This window comes from Marmota marmota, unplaced genomic scaffold (genome assembly GCF_001458135.2).
Source record: "Marmota marmota marmota unplaced genomic scaffold, marMar, whole genome shotgun sequence".
NCBI classification, from domain to species: Eukaryota; Metazoa; Chordata; class Mammalia; order Rodentia; family Sciuridae; genus Marmota; species Marmota marmota.
Genome location: NW_026000026.1, coordinates 8,627,383 through 8,645,271, shown reverse-complemented (window position 1 = coordinate 8,645,271; position 17,889 = coordinate 8,627,383). Strand labels below are relative to the sequence as shown.

Sequence of the window (17,889 nt, the reverse complement as noted above, 5' to 3'; positions counted from 1 at the left end):
AGCGCCCTTGGCAGGGAAGGTGTACCTGTGGTGCAGCCGAGCCTCTGATTGCCTGAGAGTGAGAATAAACAGGCTCCCGGGCCAGCGGCCACGTGCTGAATCTCAAAGACTTAAAGATGCAAAACTAAAAAAAAAGAGGGGGGCAGAAGGAAGGAGAAGCCTCCACATGTGCAGAGTTTCTTTGGCCTAAAGAAGGTTCCATAGCTTTAGCCGGTGCTGGCCACAGGGTGTTCATTTTATCCCTTAAATTACACAATTACATTTTGCACATTCTTGTTTGTAGGCTGAATTTTGTGACTTAAAATTTAAAAGCTTGCTGAAAGGTATGGCGCCCACTACCAGTCACTTCAGCCTCACTGCAGACACTTCTGTCCTTCTCCCCAGGGACGGTTCCTGTTACCAGATCCCTGGTCTCCTGGGCATTCACAAGCGCATGTCTATGCATCCAGTCTGTGAAGGAGAGGAAGATATATATATATATATATATATATATATATATATATATATATAGAGAGAGAGAGAGAGAGAGAGAGAGAGAGAGAGAGAAATGCTATCATATATGTGTTTGTCTACACGAAACAGTGTAATTTGTATACTTCTGGCCTTTGGATGTTTTACTTCATGTATCTTGAAGGATTTTCCATAGCAGTGCACAGAGAAATACTTTATTCTTTTAGTTAGTTACATAGAATGTATTCCATTGTATAAAGTTACCATAATTTCATTATTGATTTTAATTATTTCTTTTAATTGTAAGTAGTATGTGAATACATTCTCTTTAAAAATATCACTAAGGATAGATGTAGCCAATATACATTCTTCCTATATTTTTCCTCTGGACTTACATATATTTCACCATGGAAAACATTATGGGCTTTTTAAACTTTATTTTGGTGCTGGGGATTGAACCCAGGAATTTTTTTTTTTAAGTTATACGCGAACGTAATATCTTTATTTTATTTTTATGTGGTGCTGAGGATCGAACCCACACTAGGCGAGCACTCTACCTCTGAGCCACAACCCCAGCCCCTGAACCCAGAACTTTGTGCCTGCCAAGCATGCCCTTTACCCTTGAGCTACACTGCCAGTTGCTAGCATAAATGTATTTGAATATGTGTTTAATTCTAGGTATCTATGTAGATCTTGCCTTTTTCCTTAATGCATTATACCTTGGAGCTTTAGCCATCATATGTTCATAAATTTGGCTGATTATTTTTGTCCATTGCCTGGCATTTCATGGCAGAGCTAAACCCCAGTCTGATCTGGCCATTCCCCTGTTGTTGGACATGTAGGTTATTTCTCAGTTCTATTGCAGTGGTGTTGCAACAAGCATCCTTGGCCATTCCCCCTTGTGTGCATGTGCAAATGTTTCCTTGCAAGAGAAAAGAGGGAAAGCAGAATTTATAGATCACTGGCAGGGTGCATTTAAAAATCTAATGCCAAACTGCCCTCCAAAGTGGCTGTAAGCATTGATGTTCCCACTTGCAATACATTAGAAGACCAATCCCCCTGACATAGATGTTATCAGCACTCTTGATTTTTATTGATATGATAGGTGAGAAGAAAAAGGGAATTCATGATTGCCTTAATTTTTATTCTCTTATAATTAGTGAGGCTGAACAACTCATATGATTATTGCCCTGAATCTGCATTTAACAAGTTCCCTGGCTTCTGCACATTAAAGTTTGAAAAGCATTAAAATCAGGCTTTGCCTTTTAATGAGGTCCCCAGGTGATCTTCATACACTTTTAACTTTGAGATACTCTGGAACCAGAATCTGCATTTTAGCAAGAACTCCAGATGATTCTTATGTACTGAAAGTTTGAAAAATATGTAGTTTGAAAAGTCTGTAATCTGAAAAGTGCCGTGTACATGGGGAATAGCTGGGAAATGCTCAGCATGTGTGTTTAATCTTTCAGACAGGTGGAAACAGTATTTCAATTTAACTTAACATTCACTAATCTTAAGTGAGCTTGAGTTTGTTGTCATTTGTTTGTTGTGGGTACCAGAGATCGAACCCAGGGGCACTCAACCACTGAGCCACATCCCAGCCCTTTTTATATTTTATGTAGAGACAGGGTGTCACTGAGTTGCTTAGCACCTTGCTTTTGCTGAGGTCTGCTTTGAACTCCTGATCCTCCTACCTCAGCCTCTGGAGCCCCTGGGATTACAGGCATGTGCCACCATTCCCAGCTTTAATTTTTTGTTTTTTAATGTACCATATTTCCGTTCTCTGGGAACTCTCTGAATCTCCTTGCTTTGCTTCAAAGACGATAGTGTGATTTTCCTGTAGCATCTTTGCTGTTACCATCCCCTGGCCCAGGACTGCTGTCTCCCTGGTTCTTCCCATGGCTGGCTATCACATTCAGGTTGTAGCTCAAAAGCCACTGCTAGCCAAATTCACGTCCCTCTCTACCACCCTCTCACTCTCAATCACATCCCTCCCTACTGTTCTGATCCCAGCACTGACCACTATCTGAAGTGACCTTGTACATTCATTGGTGTGTTACTCCTGACTGCCATGCTGGGCCCTGTCTTGGATGCCACCTTGTCCCCAGCACCTAGGACCATGCTAGGCAACAGTGTGGGCTCAAAATGGGTTGTCAGATGGACAAATAAATTCCTGATGGAGTATGATGAAGCAATAAGACCTGCTCCTGTCTATCTTTACAGCCCTTCGGGAAGTCATTTGTACCTGGATAAATATTGGTTTGATCACGCTGTAGTCAATGGAGAGCAGTGGTAGTAACAATAGAAGACCAGAGAGGTGTCTCAGGAGACAGGACCCAGGCCGGACGCTCACACCTGGGAGGCCTCCGTATCATGTGCTTTTATCTACGTCTGTCTCTTTAAGAAAGAAGAAAGCTTCACTCATTTAATGTGTGGACTTTAGCTGGTAGGAAACCAGGAGAACTCTGTGACTCAGAAGAGTTGAGGGCTGTCACCACACGCTTGTTTGCCTCAAATTTATTTCCATGTAAAATGGAATATCTGTGCCTAGTTAAGGGGAACAACCAATTATACATGAGTGTTAGGTGTTATTATGGATGACTATAACCCTTACCCTATTATTATAAAGAATTATTAACAGAGTAACGCCTAACAGACAGTATTCTGTGCACCCTACATGTATAAACCCATTCATCATAATCCCCTAGTGTAGTGACATTGCCATTTCACCAGTGAAAAAAATGGGACACAGAGCAGCTTTTCTAGAGGATCACACAGCAGGGAAGTAACAGGATTCTTTTTTGTGTGCTGGGGATCAAACCCAAGACCAAGACCTTGAGCTTGCTCTTCCACTGAGCATACATACCCCCACCCCCAAAGAGCCAGGTTCAAAGTCAGGCAGGTTCCTGTCTGTACTTAGTTCCTACATTGTGCCGAGACACACCCTCAGCCCTATTTTGTATTTTATTTAGGGACAGGGTCTCTTAGCACCTCACCATTGTTGAGGCTGGCTTTGAACTCACAATCCTCCTGCCTCAGCCTCCCTGAGCTGTTGGGGTTACAGGCATATGCCACCACGCCCAGCCTGCCTCTGGGATCTTCCTGATGCTTTGGAAAGAGATGCCGAGTGACCAGGGAACTCTTGTGTAATTCAGAGGTGCATCATTTATTTATCTCTTGGCAAAATACCTAAGAGTTATGAAAGTTACAGATTTTCTCCATTATTCTTTTACAAAGTGATAAAAGTAGAGAATTTATTAACTTTCTCTGTGAAGAAAGCAGGCTACCCGGCATTCATTTATAAAATCAGGATAAAGGCAACCTATCAAGAATGAGGAAGGAGCTTGCTTTCCACAGAATCGTCCTGTGGAGAAAGAATTTTGAAGGGCAGGTGGGACGATTCCCTTGCTATGTGACATTGTTGCTGAAACAAGGAAAGTTGTCACCTGTAAAAGCTGCTTAAACTTGGCAACAGCATTTCCTAGTCTTTCAACTGTCTTCTCAAAAATAAAAGAAAGTTCACGTGGGTTTGAAGGCCACTTGATAAAAATACAGTAAAAGCTGTAAAAGCTGCTTAAACTTGGCAACAGCATTTCCTAGTCTTTCAACTGTCTTCTCAAAAATAAAAGAAAGTTTACGTGGGTTTGAAGGCCACTTGATAAAAATACAGTGACTAACACACCCTCTTCAGTTCAATTTGCCTTCTCAGGACAGATGAAAATTTATTAGCCAGATTCCAAACTGGCATAATTGCCAAATATGATTGAAAAGGGGAGAGTCATGACTACTTAAGCATAATATATTTGGCTTTCACTTAGATCTGTATTTCCTGTAACTCACATATTTTTTTCACAGTTTTCCAATTATGATACTTAAAATCAAGCCATTAAAACTAAACATGTTAATAAACTTAATTTAAGACCGGAACTTTGAAGGGATGTTTTGCAAAATATCAAAACAATTCTTACAAAAGTAAAACCAATCAGTTCTTGCCATTATATTGGTGGGAAATATTCATACTTTTCACTAGTTTTTTGATGAAATAATACATTCAGCTGGGCATGGTGGAGCATGCCTGTAATCCCAGCATCTTGGGAGGCTGAGGCAGGAGGATTGTGAGTTCACATCCAGCCTCAGCAACTTCACGAGGCACTTTGTAACTCAGCAAGACCCTGTCTCTAAATAAAATGTAAAAAGAGGCTGGGGATGTAGCTCAGTGGTTAAGCACCCTTGGGTTCAACCCTCAGTGCCAATAAAGAAAAAAGAATACATTCAGGGAAAATATAAACTGAGGTGGTAGTAAGATACCTTTTTTTTTTTATCAATATAGTTGGCAAAAATGAAGACTTTACAATGAGTTTTCCTTTATGGGGAAGAGTGTGGCTGCATGTTCTCTCTTAGCCCTTGCTGGGGACACATAATTTGGTGCAATCAACTTGGTGTTATCTCTTATACTACTCCAAAGTACACATTCACTCAAGAGAAAGCTTGACAGTTTCACAAAGCTCATGGGTCATAGGAGTGTGCACAGTGGCCAAGACCTGGCATGGACCCAAGTGTCCAGCAACAGGACAGTCAATCAACCATTTTTTTCACACAATGAAATATTACATATAAGTCAAAATGGGTGAACAATAACAGCAATTTGGATGCTCTTAGCAATAACATAAGGTGTGGGGAAAAAGTAATTCCTGGAATATTATGTACCCTTTTATGAAGTCCTTTAAAATTAAAATTATACACATTTTTATTTTTTTAAATACTCCCAGAGCCAGGAAACTCCAGTAAACATTCTTTATAACTTTGTTTTATTTTTGCATGTGGTGCTGACGATCAAACCCAGTAACTCACGGGTGCTAGGCAAGCACTCTACCACTGAGCCCCAGCCCCAGTCCCCAAATGGTGTATGTTTTTAGAAATACATATTGGTGTAATGAAACTTGCTTAAGAGAAAAGGCAAAGGAGTGAAGTTGGTAAGTTCCTTTTGTTGGTTATCAAATGGGGAAAGGAGTGGAGGGAACATAGAGATGTAGCTTGAGGTTAGAGTACTAGATTTTAGGTGGGAAGAATTTCTCTCCTACTTATTGTATCACAATAAGCCAAAAGGCACCCAAGCAACCCCACAGATGCAAATCAGCAACAGCACAGTAATGATTATGTGTCATGGACCAGGGGTTGATTGTGTGCACAGGAGGTGAAGTAATGCCCACCTGGAGTAAATGCACTGGTGTGTACACACACCTGGCAATATAAAGGAGGGTCCCTATCTCCTCCCCTCCTCTGCCCTGGGTGCCCCCCCAGAGGCAGTCACTGTTCCCAGTTTATCAGGACTCCCCAGGCATTTTCAGGAGCCACCATGAACAGCAGTACATGTATGTCTCCAAATGCCTACAGATATGGGTAGCTACGCACACAGCCCAAAGAAACTAAAAGTTGCTTTTGTAAGTCTTGGGGATTTAACCTTGAATGACTTCACCCAGCTTTACACAAACATTCCTAAGTTGATTCACAACTTGAAAATCAAGGGGAACTGTGAGGAAAACAACTCAGCTTTTGAGAAATGTAAAAATGCACTTCTCACAGGCCCTGCCACGGGGGTTGCCAACATACCCTCTGTAACAGAAGGCCTATCACAACCGCTGTTGAAGCCCACATGACTCTCCACACCATAAAACTCACCTGCAGTGATTGTAAAATACAGATTAGGGGGCCCTAACCCACGAATTCGGAGCTGAACCTGGCTGGGTCTTTAACAACAGGGTCCCCCCCCACGTGATTCTCAGGTTCAGGCAAGCTTGGGGCGCAGCCCGGCCTTAAGTAACTCCCCAATTTAAAGAAAGTAAACACCTGTGGGATGTAGGTGGCTTTCTCGCTCCTTGTTGGATGTCGTTCATGCGGTGCAAGGAGGGTTCCCCCTCGGGTCTCATCAAGGTCCCAGCTAGTCTGAGCATGAACGCCAATTAGCCTAAACCCCTGAGGACCGCGCCTCAGTCACCTGCGAGGCGGGGCCGGCGCCCTAGGCCTCAGAGGCTCCTCCTGTGTGGTCCTCGACCCGGGGCGCCACAGTCCTAGGACAGGAGCTTGGCCCGGGAGCAGGGAGCAGCGTGCGGGGAGGGAGGGATAACAACACAGATTCCTGCCCTCAGCCGCCGAACCCAGAACTTGCGGAATCTGCATTTTAACCGACTTTTCCAGGAACAGTTCACCCCGCATTTGGAGACACTCTGGTCCCCTCTAAATGTTATATTCGACTCCGCAGCCAAGGTTGAGAACCAAGAGTGGAGGTCGTTCTTCTCAACCTTGGCGGCGCATCGGAACAACCCAGGGAGCTTTTTAAAAAATATACCCACGCCCAGGTCCCAGCCCAGACCAATTAAGAGCGAGTGTAAAAGCGCGGCCTGAGCTGCAGCGGCGGCCGCGACATCACCTGGGAGCTCGTTAGAAATACAGAAGCTCGGGCCCCACCCTAGACCCACACAGTCAGAATCTGCATTTTAACGAGATCCCCAGTGACTCGTGCGCACATTAAAGTTGGAGGAGAGCTGTGCTTCTGAAATTTTAATGGGCAAAGGAATCACCTGGGATCTCGTTAAAATGCAGACATGGTTTCTCCAACTTTAATGTGCATGCGAATCACCTGGGGATCTTGTTAAAATGCAGATTCTGCTTCAGCGGGTCTGGGGTGGAGCCCGAGAGTCTGCATTTCTAACGAGCTCTCGGGTGGTGCGGGCTGCCCCGGCGTGGACCACTAGTGCGCAGGACCCCTGAGGTCTTGGCTCCAGGCCAATCAGCCGTCAGGACTCGGGATAAATCTCCCCGCTCCGCTGATGAGCTGAGTCGCCGGAACGTGCGCCTTCCGGCTGAGCTGGGGGCAATTTCCGAACTCGGGAAATTCGCTGGGTGAAGTAGGCCACTCGTACGGACCCGCCGGGTGCCTCGCCCTCGCGCCATGTCGCGTCGCAAGCAGGCCAAGCCCCAGCATCTCAACTCCGAGGAGTTCGCCGAAGTGGCCCCGCAGGTGGCGGAGGAGCTGGGTGAGTAGGGACGCCCTGCTTGGGAGTTGGGGACAGTTGCTCCGCCGTCCTTGGAACCGAGTGGGGACGAGCTCTGGGCAGGGGGCGTGGAATGGAGAAGTAAGCTTCCAAGTGGTGTCCTGGGCCTCGGACCTGGGCGCGCCCGCCCGGGCCTTTGTGAATGACTTGTCCCCCTTGTAAACTACACCCTCGGAAGGTGACTGTGCCCCTCCCTCTGCCGATTCCCCCGGCCACTCCCGCACGCGCTGACAAACACTGGTTCGCCTCCCAAACACGCTGGAAGGACACCTCGGAGGCTGTCTTTGGGGTGTGCGGGCTTCCGAATCACCCACTTCCTTGACACTGCCCTGGGCAGCGCGCTCGGAAGGTGGACATTCTGGGACCTGCGTTTGTCCCAGGGATGGGGTGGTATTCCTATCGGGAGCCAGACCTGGGGCTCGAGACTACAGAAAAACAAAGCAATGAACGAGGAGGACAAAATTCGGTGTTCCTTAGCTTGTGGTCCAGTGGGGACGAGAGTGGGCGCGTGAGATTAACCGGTCAAACGTAGGACGCGTTAAGAGATCAGTGCTGGAAAAATCATGCCAAAACCAAGAAGGGGACTTGTGAGGTGTGGTGGCGGCAATGGGGGGCATTTCAAATGCATTGTCCAAGGAAGGTCTCACGGAGGGGGCACCTTCGCGGAACCGAAGGCCGGGAGCAAGCGGTGGAGACAGCGGGGCGGGGGGGTCCGGGCGAGGGAAACGCCGGCGCAAAGGCCGAGCATCTGCGAGGCTGGAGCCTGGAGGTCCGTGGAGGTCCGAGACCTGGTGTCGGCGCCGCCTAGGTTGTGACTGAGGCGGGAGTCACTGGGGGCGGGGATTCAGGACAGTGATAGGGTCATCCCAGGTGCCACGTGGACTCCTCGCGGAGACGGCTGCGACACGGACTGGCTACCCTAACTCCGCGGGGTAGCGTGTCTCCCTACCCCCAACCCCGAAGATCACAGGATCCTCTTCCTGAGAAGAGCCTGCGGGAGGGAAGCTTTTCTAAGTCGCAGAATTCCTTGTCACCCTCAGGCACACCCCGCCCCCATCGGAATCTCTGCGGGAGGGTGGGGATCTGCACTTCTAAGGCGCTTCTCCTTCTGAGTATCTGGCGCTCAAGCCAAGACCAAGTGGGTTCCTACTTTTCTCTCTGCCTTCCCCTTTTTCCTAAGTAAGGGGGTGGGGAGAGGAGTTTGTCCTGGACTTTCTCGTCTTCTCCCCTGTATTTTCCCTGCCCAGAAAGCGGCGGGGGCGGGGCATCTGATCCTCTCTCTTCGGAGAGCTCACACCTCCATCAGTGCTGGCGCCCCATTATCTTCAGCACCACCCTGCATGACCATGGGCCAGATGGGCTTTGACTACACCTTCAGGAGGAAGTGGTGGAGGGAGGTACTTCAATGAAAGTCTTCTAAAGTAATAGTCTGCATTTGGGGAAAAAATAAAAAAATGAGACTTACCTTAAGCAAAGTACATGAGGACCCATGTGCCTGAGACCTAGGTAGGCTGGAACTGTAGGGTCCCCCTGGAGTGGGAGGCAGGGTTCCTGCTGATCCTCTGCATAAAGGGAGAGTTGGAAGGTTCTGGGGATATTGACTCTTTGAGGGAAGTGATCATGGAAGAGAATTGCTGAATAACCGGGCCTGGAGCTCAAAGTCGGTGCACTGAGCTACTTTTTATTTCTGTGAACAGTCCTGGTTCTCGGGGAGTAGGGAATGTGTGGTGTGTTCTGGTCAACTCTAGGCGCCTTCCAGCAGGAGCAGGGCTTGTTAGTGTGCCTGGGCCCAGCCAGGGCTGGAGGAAGGGGGTCACGGAACTACTGCGCTGTATCTGCACAGCTTGGGTCTCTGACACTGAACAAGGGGCGGGGCCTTTTCATTAGGGTGAAGCTATTCTTGAGTTGCAAGGCGACTTGCAAACTAAGGAGCTTTTGGAGGGGAATGTAGTGGGAAAGGCCAAATTGTTAGACCTCCCATCGCCACCAGTGAAGATGGAATAATGGTCAGCAACAACCAGACGGGGAAAACCAGCAACTTCTCCACTTTTCTGGGAGTGGAACCCGGGGACCTGGTTCAGGTCAGGCAAGTACTCTGCCAAGGAGCGACGTTGCCAGCGCCACCAGTGACTTCTCAAAGGGCAACAGTGCTCACTGTGCTAACCTGGTGTCTGTCAAGCCTGAACACCCCCAGTTTCAAGCTCAAGGGGTCTCTCCCCCAGCTGTGCCTTCCTTAGGAGAGTGGGCTTCTACCTGCTTTGGACTCCTAGATGCGCCAAGGTGGAGGCTCCTCTCACCTCCCCATCAGAGGCTCTCCTGGATGTGGTTAGTGTTGGATGCAGTCCCATGGGCTCTACAGACCCGTCTTTTCTTTTTTTTTCTTTTGCCTTTTTTCAAGTTTTCATTAGAAACGTGCATGTTCCTCCCCCTGACAGTCCAGGAGCTCTTAAGTGTACCTCAGTGAATGAAACGGATATTTATACTGTGCGGACTTTGGCGCCATGTACATAATACTGACCACGAATCCTCATCCATGACTATGAGACAGGCACCATAATCTCCATTACAGATGTGGAACCCAGGAACAGGGAGGTTCAGTAACTCACCCAGGGCCACACAACAAGTAAATGGTGGAACTGAAGTTCGTAACTGCCGAGCTGGCTTTCCAAACAGTTCCCTAAACCCCTGTTTAACAGCACCTCATTTAGATTTCAGTTTTCAGTCTAACTTGACCACTGTGGAATAAGAAACCCTGGAGATTTTAATGGTTTTCTTTAAAATGTGAATTGTTAATTAGTACAAGATTTTGTTTGTGCCCTCCCTTGAAGGGCATAGGTGGGGCACTGTGGGTTTCAGTCGACTGGAATCTTCCATCCCTGTAACCCTGAAGGTCTCTGGGCTTCTTCCCTTTTCATGGAGCAGAATTTCTCAGTGTGATTCCCAGACTACCAGTATCAGCATCAACTGGGGACTTGTTAGAAATAAAAAAAAAAAAAATTACCAGTTCTACCCTAGACCTACTGAGTCAGGAGCTCTAGAGATGGGGCCCAAGCCATCTGTGACTTAACAAGCTCTCTAGGTGATTCTGATGCACACTCATGTTTGGGAACCACTGGATGAGAGTTATTCCACACATGGGCTGTGTGTGTGGGGGGGGTGGCAGATTGCAGAAATTTACTAAAATGGAAAAGATGTTTCATCCCGTAAGCATCCATACAGCTGCCTTTCAAAGGGTCCCAGCTGCATGCTCACTACAGTCACCACAGTCCTGGAAATCTCTGGGATAACAGCTGGTCAGCCATAGAATCCTTAATCCTTTGCTAAAAACTTGCTCTGTGCAGGGCATGCTGGCATTTTATACCTTTATTTAAGAAGTCTCCAAAGTCTAAACCAAGGAAGCCACCATGCATAAAATTGTGTCATCAGTAGCTAGAACAGAACATAGGAAACTGCATTATAATGCTAAATGTCATTAAAGTCTTGGTTGACACAGGGTTCCTCAGTGCTTCTCGGACCTCGAATGCATGAGTCTCCTAGGGATGCTGCAAGGGTCCAGGCTGATGGTGTGGATCTGAGGTGGGGCCTGAGGTTCTGCCTTTTTTTTTTTTTTTTTTTTTTAAGATACACATGACATAGAGTGTGAGGTTTTGCATTCCTTACTAGCTCCCAGGTGGTGCTGATGCTTGGTCCACCGCCCTTTGGGAAGCACAGGTTTAAAGTACTCTGACAGAACCTCACAAGGAGTACCTTAAAAATTCAGATTCCTGGGATCTACCCCGACTCTCTCCAGCTCCACCTCCTAGTCTCTGTGTCTGAGATGAGCTCTCCGATTGAGGTGATTCTGACACAGGGGAAGTCAGATCCCACTGGGATCACTAACATGAGACTAGTTGGCACTGTTGACATTTAGGCCACTTCTTTTGGGTAGGGGGTGTCCTACACATTGTTGTATGTCCAGCCGCATCCCTGCCTTCACCCCCTGTCAAACATGCATGTACACAGATTGTGACAATCAACCATGTCCCCAGGCATTGCCAAATGGTCCTCATTTGAGAGCTGATGGGCTCTATCACTTGTTCAGACCCTTGTTACGGGGCTTCAGGTACCCAACTGCTTGGATGTGACAGTCATAGCTCTACTCGCTTTGGCATCAGAAGCCAGGTATCTGCGAGCATTTTCTCAACATGTTATCCTAAGAGCTGACAGTTTTTCATCTCCTTTAACTGCACAACTCTCGGGCATGCAAATTGTCACTTGCTACAGATGAGTGAACTGAGGCTCAGAAAGGTTAAGTAACTTGCCAGTAGTCACGCAGCTAGCACGTAGCTGAACAAACTATCTTCCTAGGACTGAAGTCCACACCAGTGTGCTTTTGGTTGCTAATGGTAAAGCTCTCATTAAAGATAGAATCCACCTTTTATTATAATCTGCAGCCAAAAGTTCTCAGACCTTGACCTGTAATTCATAAACTAGTCCACATCTCTTTGTTTTTGTTTTTCAAAATCTCACATTGACAGCACTCCTGCTTGGATTTCAGTCTATTTGGAGATAAATCACCTTTGAGTTATTTAGGAACTTAAGTAACTTATTCTTAAATAACTTATTTAAAAACTTATTAAAGTTATTTAGTCTTTGTTATAGAAATTCTTAACTTCATGTGGGTCAATCTCACCTGTAGGCTTATCTAACCATTTTGCAGGTAAGAATGTTGATTTCATATGGTTCAGTCATTCTGCAAATAGAATAATGGCACAAACTGACACACCCATTACTCAGCTTCTACAGTTAACGATTCATGGGGCTGGAGATGTGGCTCAGTGGTAGAGTGCTCACCTAGCATGTCCAAGGTCCTGGGTTCAATCCCTAGCACCACCAAAAAAAAAAAAAAAAGACAATCACAGCTTAACATATATAACAGCAGCAATTAACTCCACATGGCCAATCACATTCCTCCTGCATACCACTATTCTACCCTGAATATTTTATACCACTTGGAAACATGTCAAAATCGTCCCCAAACCATGAGAATGCGTTGAATTCATTTCATCTTCACACCCCTAAAATCTACAACTCTGCCAAGCTCTCAGGGAGTCTGCACACTCTCTGTCTTAAGTGGATCTTACAGTGTGTGACCCAATGTGTGACCCAATAAGGCTCTAATATTTTAGATCCTCATTTCAAGTCCTTGCGTCTGTGGTTTTACCTCTTCAATCTTCACATTGTTTGTTGGTGTAACTGGTTTTTGCTGCAGAGCAAATGATACTCAAAGCAAGGTCTGGGCCTATTGAACTGAAACAAAACCTGTCATCCCAGCTACTGGGTGGGGGTGCTCAGGCAGGAGGATCCCAAGTGCCAGGCCAGCTCAGCAGCAGAGCCAGGCCCTTTCTCAGAATATAAAAGGGCTGGGAATGTGGCTCAGAGGTAGGGCGCCCTGAGTTTAATCCCCAGGGCTGGGGGAATAGTATCAAATCAAGTGGAAGCATTTAAAACCTGCACTTGACATTGCCAAGGCCTCTAGCTTCCAGACATATCTAATCATAACAATGTTTGGACCTTTATATCATTTTCCTTGTAATTCATATTATGTTTGACAAAAGTATCAGCCTGTGATAAATTGGAAATTGTTTTTAAAGACTAGGACTTCACGTCATATGCAGTGTGCTTAAGTGGCTTTGAGTTGGAATTGTGCCACAGGTGTTAATCCCTCTGTCACCTGTGTTTCTAGGAAATTGGTGGTTACAAGAAGAATAATTTTGCAAGACAAACTGTAATGTCCATGGCTTCCATTTTTTAAAATGTTTTTGGAAGCCAGGTACAGGGGTGCGCACCTGTAATCCCAGTGACTCGGGAGGCTGAGGCAGAAGGATTACAAATTCAAGGCCAGCCTTAGCAATTTAGTGAGGCCCTAAGCAACTTAGTGACACCCTGTCTCCAATTTTTAAAAAGGGCTGGAGATGTGGCTCAGTGGTGAAGCACCCATGGGTTCAGTCTCTAATTAAAAAAAAAAAAAAAAAGGAGAAAACCAGGTAAAGGAAAGTGTGATAAGCTAAACCTACGTCTCAGACTCGCCTTGGTAGTTGTGGTCAAGAAATTCAGTGACGCTTCATATCTCAATTTCAGCTTCAGAACTAGACAGTCACATTCCAAAGCCTGCTGAAGGCAGTGACACCCAAAAGGCTCCTGCCATCGCACCCCCATCAGAGTCAAGGGAACAAACGGCCACCACCCTTGGAGAGAGGACATTCAACTGCTGCTATCCAGGTATAGTACACCTGGCACCGGGAGCCCCTTCCCTGTGCCAGGCATGGGCATGGTCACAACCTGTGAAAATCCATATCCACACATAGTCTTGGTGCGGGGGTGGGGGGGGCTCCAGAAGTCATGGAGCATCCAGAGCTCCTTGTCACGCCCAACAGAACATCAGATTCATAGTAGCTTCTATTCTGAAATCCCAGGTGCCCCTTAACTTGGGAGGGGTCACTTCTAGATAAATTCATTGAACTATCCTAAGTCGAAAATACACCTAAATTACCAACTGTCGTTTCAGAACACTTACCTTAGCCTACAGCTGGGCACAGTCGGCTAACAGAAGCCTATTTTATAGTCGAGAGCTGTCTTGGGTGGGTAACTTATTGAATACCAGATGGAAAGTGAAAACCGATGATGGAGAGAGTACACTCTCACTCCGCCATGAAGTTGAAAATCACGAGTCAAACCCTGGTAGATGGTTGGGACTGTGTGTATTTTAAGAACTGTGCTGTCTTCCTTTCCAGGGTGCCACTTCAAAACTGTTCACGGCATGAAAGACTTGGACCGCCATCTAAGAATCCACACAGGTGGGTGCCCATGCACATGTTCAGCAGTTTAGTAAGGAAGGCAGGCCTTGGATGTGAGGGAGGGGAGGGTACCAGGACCCAGCAAATGGTAGCTTCTTAGAAATAATCACTGTGTGGACCTGCAACCCCATCAAGGACTTTTGCAAACTGCTGAATTCTAATCTATTGGTCTATTTTGCACTTTGAATCTTATCCATGCTTTATTTTGTCATTTGGAAAAGGCTGGTTTATCCGTTTACATAATTTTTCCAAACATGGACCCATTTCATTATGCCATGGGGGGAAATTCACTTGTTAATGTCTTCTCAGAAGATCTAAGTGCAGGTTGAATATCCTTTATCCAAAATGCTTGGGACAGAAATATTTCAGATTTTGGAGATTTTTGTTTTGTTTTATTTTTCTAATTTTCAGTTATTTGCAGAGACTTTACCAGTTGAGCATTCCTAATTGGAAAAATTCAAAATTCTCTGAGATGTGAAACTTTTGGAGCCTTGTGGTGAATTAGGCATGTTCCATAGGTTGAAAAAAGCTGTGAAACCAAGAATCAGACCAGACTTCCAGAATCCTACAGCTAGAGAGCCCAAGAGTCCTCATGGTACTCTGGGTCATTTTCCTTGATAACAGGCTCACTTAGTTCAAGGTGGGGGAGGGTACTCGGGGGCACTCAACCACTGAGTCACATCCCCAGCCTCTTTTTTTTGTAATTTATTTAGAGATGGGGCCTCTCTGAGTTGCTTAACACCTTGCCATTGCTGCTGAGGCTGGTGTTGGACTCGCGATCCTCCTGCCTCAGCCTCCGGAGCCCCTGGAATTAGACGAGCACCACCACGCCTGGCCCCACTTAGTTCATTTTTAAGAATGTCTGCCAAACACTGAGTATGAAAAACACTGAATAAAAATCACGGCTTGTCAGTTGTTCGTTCATCAAAATGGTGTGACGTGGGGAAAGCACTAGCTCAGCTTTAGTGTGACTGTCACACAAGCATGTTCCCTAGACAACACGGGAACTTCAGGTGGCCGCAGCACCTCGTGCTTGCTTCCCACTTCATCACGCAGAACTTACTGGGGGCGACTGAGTCTGTTTTTACTGCTTCCTCGCTGCGCTCTGAGTGGACCTGACTCTCTTCCTGGGGGCACGTGGCCGTGGCCTGCAGAGCTGGTGCTACCGCCTGATCCAGGTGAAGACGCCAGCAGGTCTGCCCCACCCTGCTCTGTGTCAGCACGTATGTCAACAGTGACAAAGATAAGCCGTGCTTAGTAGAATGGAAATACACTGGACCCCAGACTCGCGAGGAAGTCTCCGACCCCCGCACCACTGACTCTCCTGGAGAGCAGGCAGCTAGTTTGGCTTGCAGGTGTAAAGAGGGTGTAGGGCGCGTATGGGCAGCTAGACCGTGTGCCCGGTGCCCAGGGCGCAGCCCTGCAGGAGACCTGTCCCCCAGGAGGGCGGAGGAATATACTGGCTGTGGTCACGTTGGGGAGGTCCTGGAAAGCCGGGCCTTGAGCCTACATGGGTTCACCTTTTCATTGACCTTCATTCTGAGGTTACGTTAGTATTTTAATACCTTAAATGCCAGTTCATTCCAGAGGAAGAAAAATGAAATAATTTTGAAATACATAATAGAAATGGGATGCCCTGTAGAGAGGGAGAAAAGCAGAATAAAAATATGCTCTGGGGCCGAGGTTGTGGCCCAGGGGTGGAGCGCTTGCCGCGCATGCGTGAGGCACCAGGTTCCATCCCGGCACCACATAAAAATAATAAAGGTATTGTGTCCATCCACAACTAAAAAATATTTTTTAAAATATGTTTATTCCTACTGTGTCCCAAGCAAAAGCTTGAGAATAAAAGCATCATGTTAACAGGAATTATTCTGAATGGAGAATTTTAAAACGTCTTATTCTCTCACACAGTGAGTGTATCAGCAAATACGCCTCTGTGTGTGTATATTTACGCACATGGCTTTCATTTTCCAGTTTTTTAATCACTCCATTGAAAAGTGAATAAAGCCTTGTTTGAACGTACAGTGCCAGAATGAATTCCCTTTGCCACCTCTGCTTCCGTACCAGCACCCCCTGCCTTCCCTGCAACAGAATCCATCTGGAAGGGAGAAGACACAAAAGCTGCTACATTCTTAGACAACAGCCCCACGTGTACTTTCTAAGAAACTGAAATGCCCCAGAGCTGAAATTCAAGTGGTGTGATAAATGGGGGGGGGGGGGGGCGGGGGGTTGTGTGGAGTGCTGGGATGTAGCTCAGTGGGGGAGCACTTGCCTCACAAGCGCAAGGGCCTGGGTTCAATTCCCAGCACCACAAAAAAAGAAGGCTGGAAACGGGTGGGGGAGGAGCACCTGAGCAAGGGGAGTGTCAGATCATTGGAAGGATAGATATGACCCAGTCAGCAGTCAATCAGGATGATGTCACCTCTCCATTCCAAGTGGAGTATGTGCAACCTTAAGCCAGTAACTAGGAGGACAAGGCTGTCTTTCATGCAAATAAGCTGGAGGAGAAGATCAATTAAAACTTATAACAGGACAGAATGTCCAGACTACATGGTTGTCATGTGTCAAAGGCCGTAAGCAATGATGTTCAAGTTTGATGAGGATACTATATTTTATTCATCAGGCTGGCCGAAGTCAGTGAATTACAGAATGCCATATACCTCGGTTCATTTAACCATTACTCCACCCTCCTTCCCTAGCTGCCAGTTCAGATGAGACTATGGTTGTATTAGGGTGAAGACTGGGGTTGGGAGCGAGCCAGCAAGAAAGACATAAACACTGTCATGCAAAGATATTTTAAAATGGTCTGTGTGTAGCTGGGCACAGTGATGCACGCCTATAGTCCCAGTGTCTCGGGAAGCTGAGGCAGGAGGATCACGAGTTCAAGGCCAGCCTCAGCAACCATGAGATGCTAAGCAACTCAGTGAGACCCTGTCTCCAAATATAATACAAAATAGGGCTGGGATGTGGCTCAGTGGTCGAGTGCCCCTGGGTCCAATCCCCGGTAACGGTAACAACAACAAAAAAGGAATGGTGTGTGGGTAGGCTGCAGCTCCTTGCTGTCGGCCCCTCTACTCTAATGTTCCTGGTGGTTCTTGGGGACGTCCTGGGTGGACCACCGTGTGCACATAAGGGTTTTCTCCTGCCATCATTACCAGTGACTGAGTGCCTCTCTGCTAGTCAGCCTACTTATAAGTCTTATTTTGCCTCCCCTGGTTATTTCCATCATTTCAGAACTCCTGTTTGCTTTAACAACTGCAAGCTCTGCGTAGGGTATGTCTTGGATCTCATGTTTATTGGATCAGCCGAGGGTAGTTGCAGGGGTGGAACTCTGTGCTGGCTGGAGAGGTCCTGGACATGGGGTTCTCTACTAACCAGGGCCTCTCCAGCTGCCAAGGCCTTGTACTCTTTCTCAGGCCTCAGTACCCTCACTTACTGCCAGCCTGGGTGACAGTCACAGTATACTGGAAGGCATCAGCAAAGGAAGAAGTCCACCTGAGCATTCTCAACTAGTAGCCAGAAAGCTGCCAGATCCCTCCCCCCCCCCCCCC

The 17,889-nt window shown here is 46.8% G+C and overlaps 1 protein-coding gene across 2 annotated transcripts in view; it reads left to right on the top strand.

The window, feature by feature from the left end:
- The window catches only part of Zfp64 (ZFP64 zinc finger protein), a 70,976-nt gene that overhangs the window by 48,480 nt on the left and 4,607 nt on the right, over positions 1 to 17,889 (top strand). The window contains exons 1-3 of one of the 2 annotated variants that reach the window (XM_048810848.1): positions 7,037 to 7,484; positions 13,623 to 13,763; positions 14,276 to 14,338. In XM_048810848.1, the coding sequence (XP_048666805.1) occupies positions 7,400 to 7,484; positions 13,623 to 13,763; positions 14,276 to 14,338 (289 nt within the window). In that variant the 5' untranslated portion in view covers positions 7,037 to 7,399. Of the gene's footprint in view, positions 1 to 7,036; positions 7,485 to 13,622; positions 13,764 to 14,275; positions 14,339 to 17,889 lie in introns of those variants that run through there. The other variant, XM_015479686.2, reaches the window with a different exon arrangement.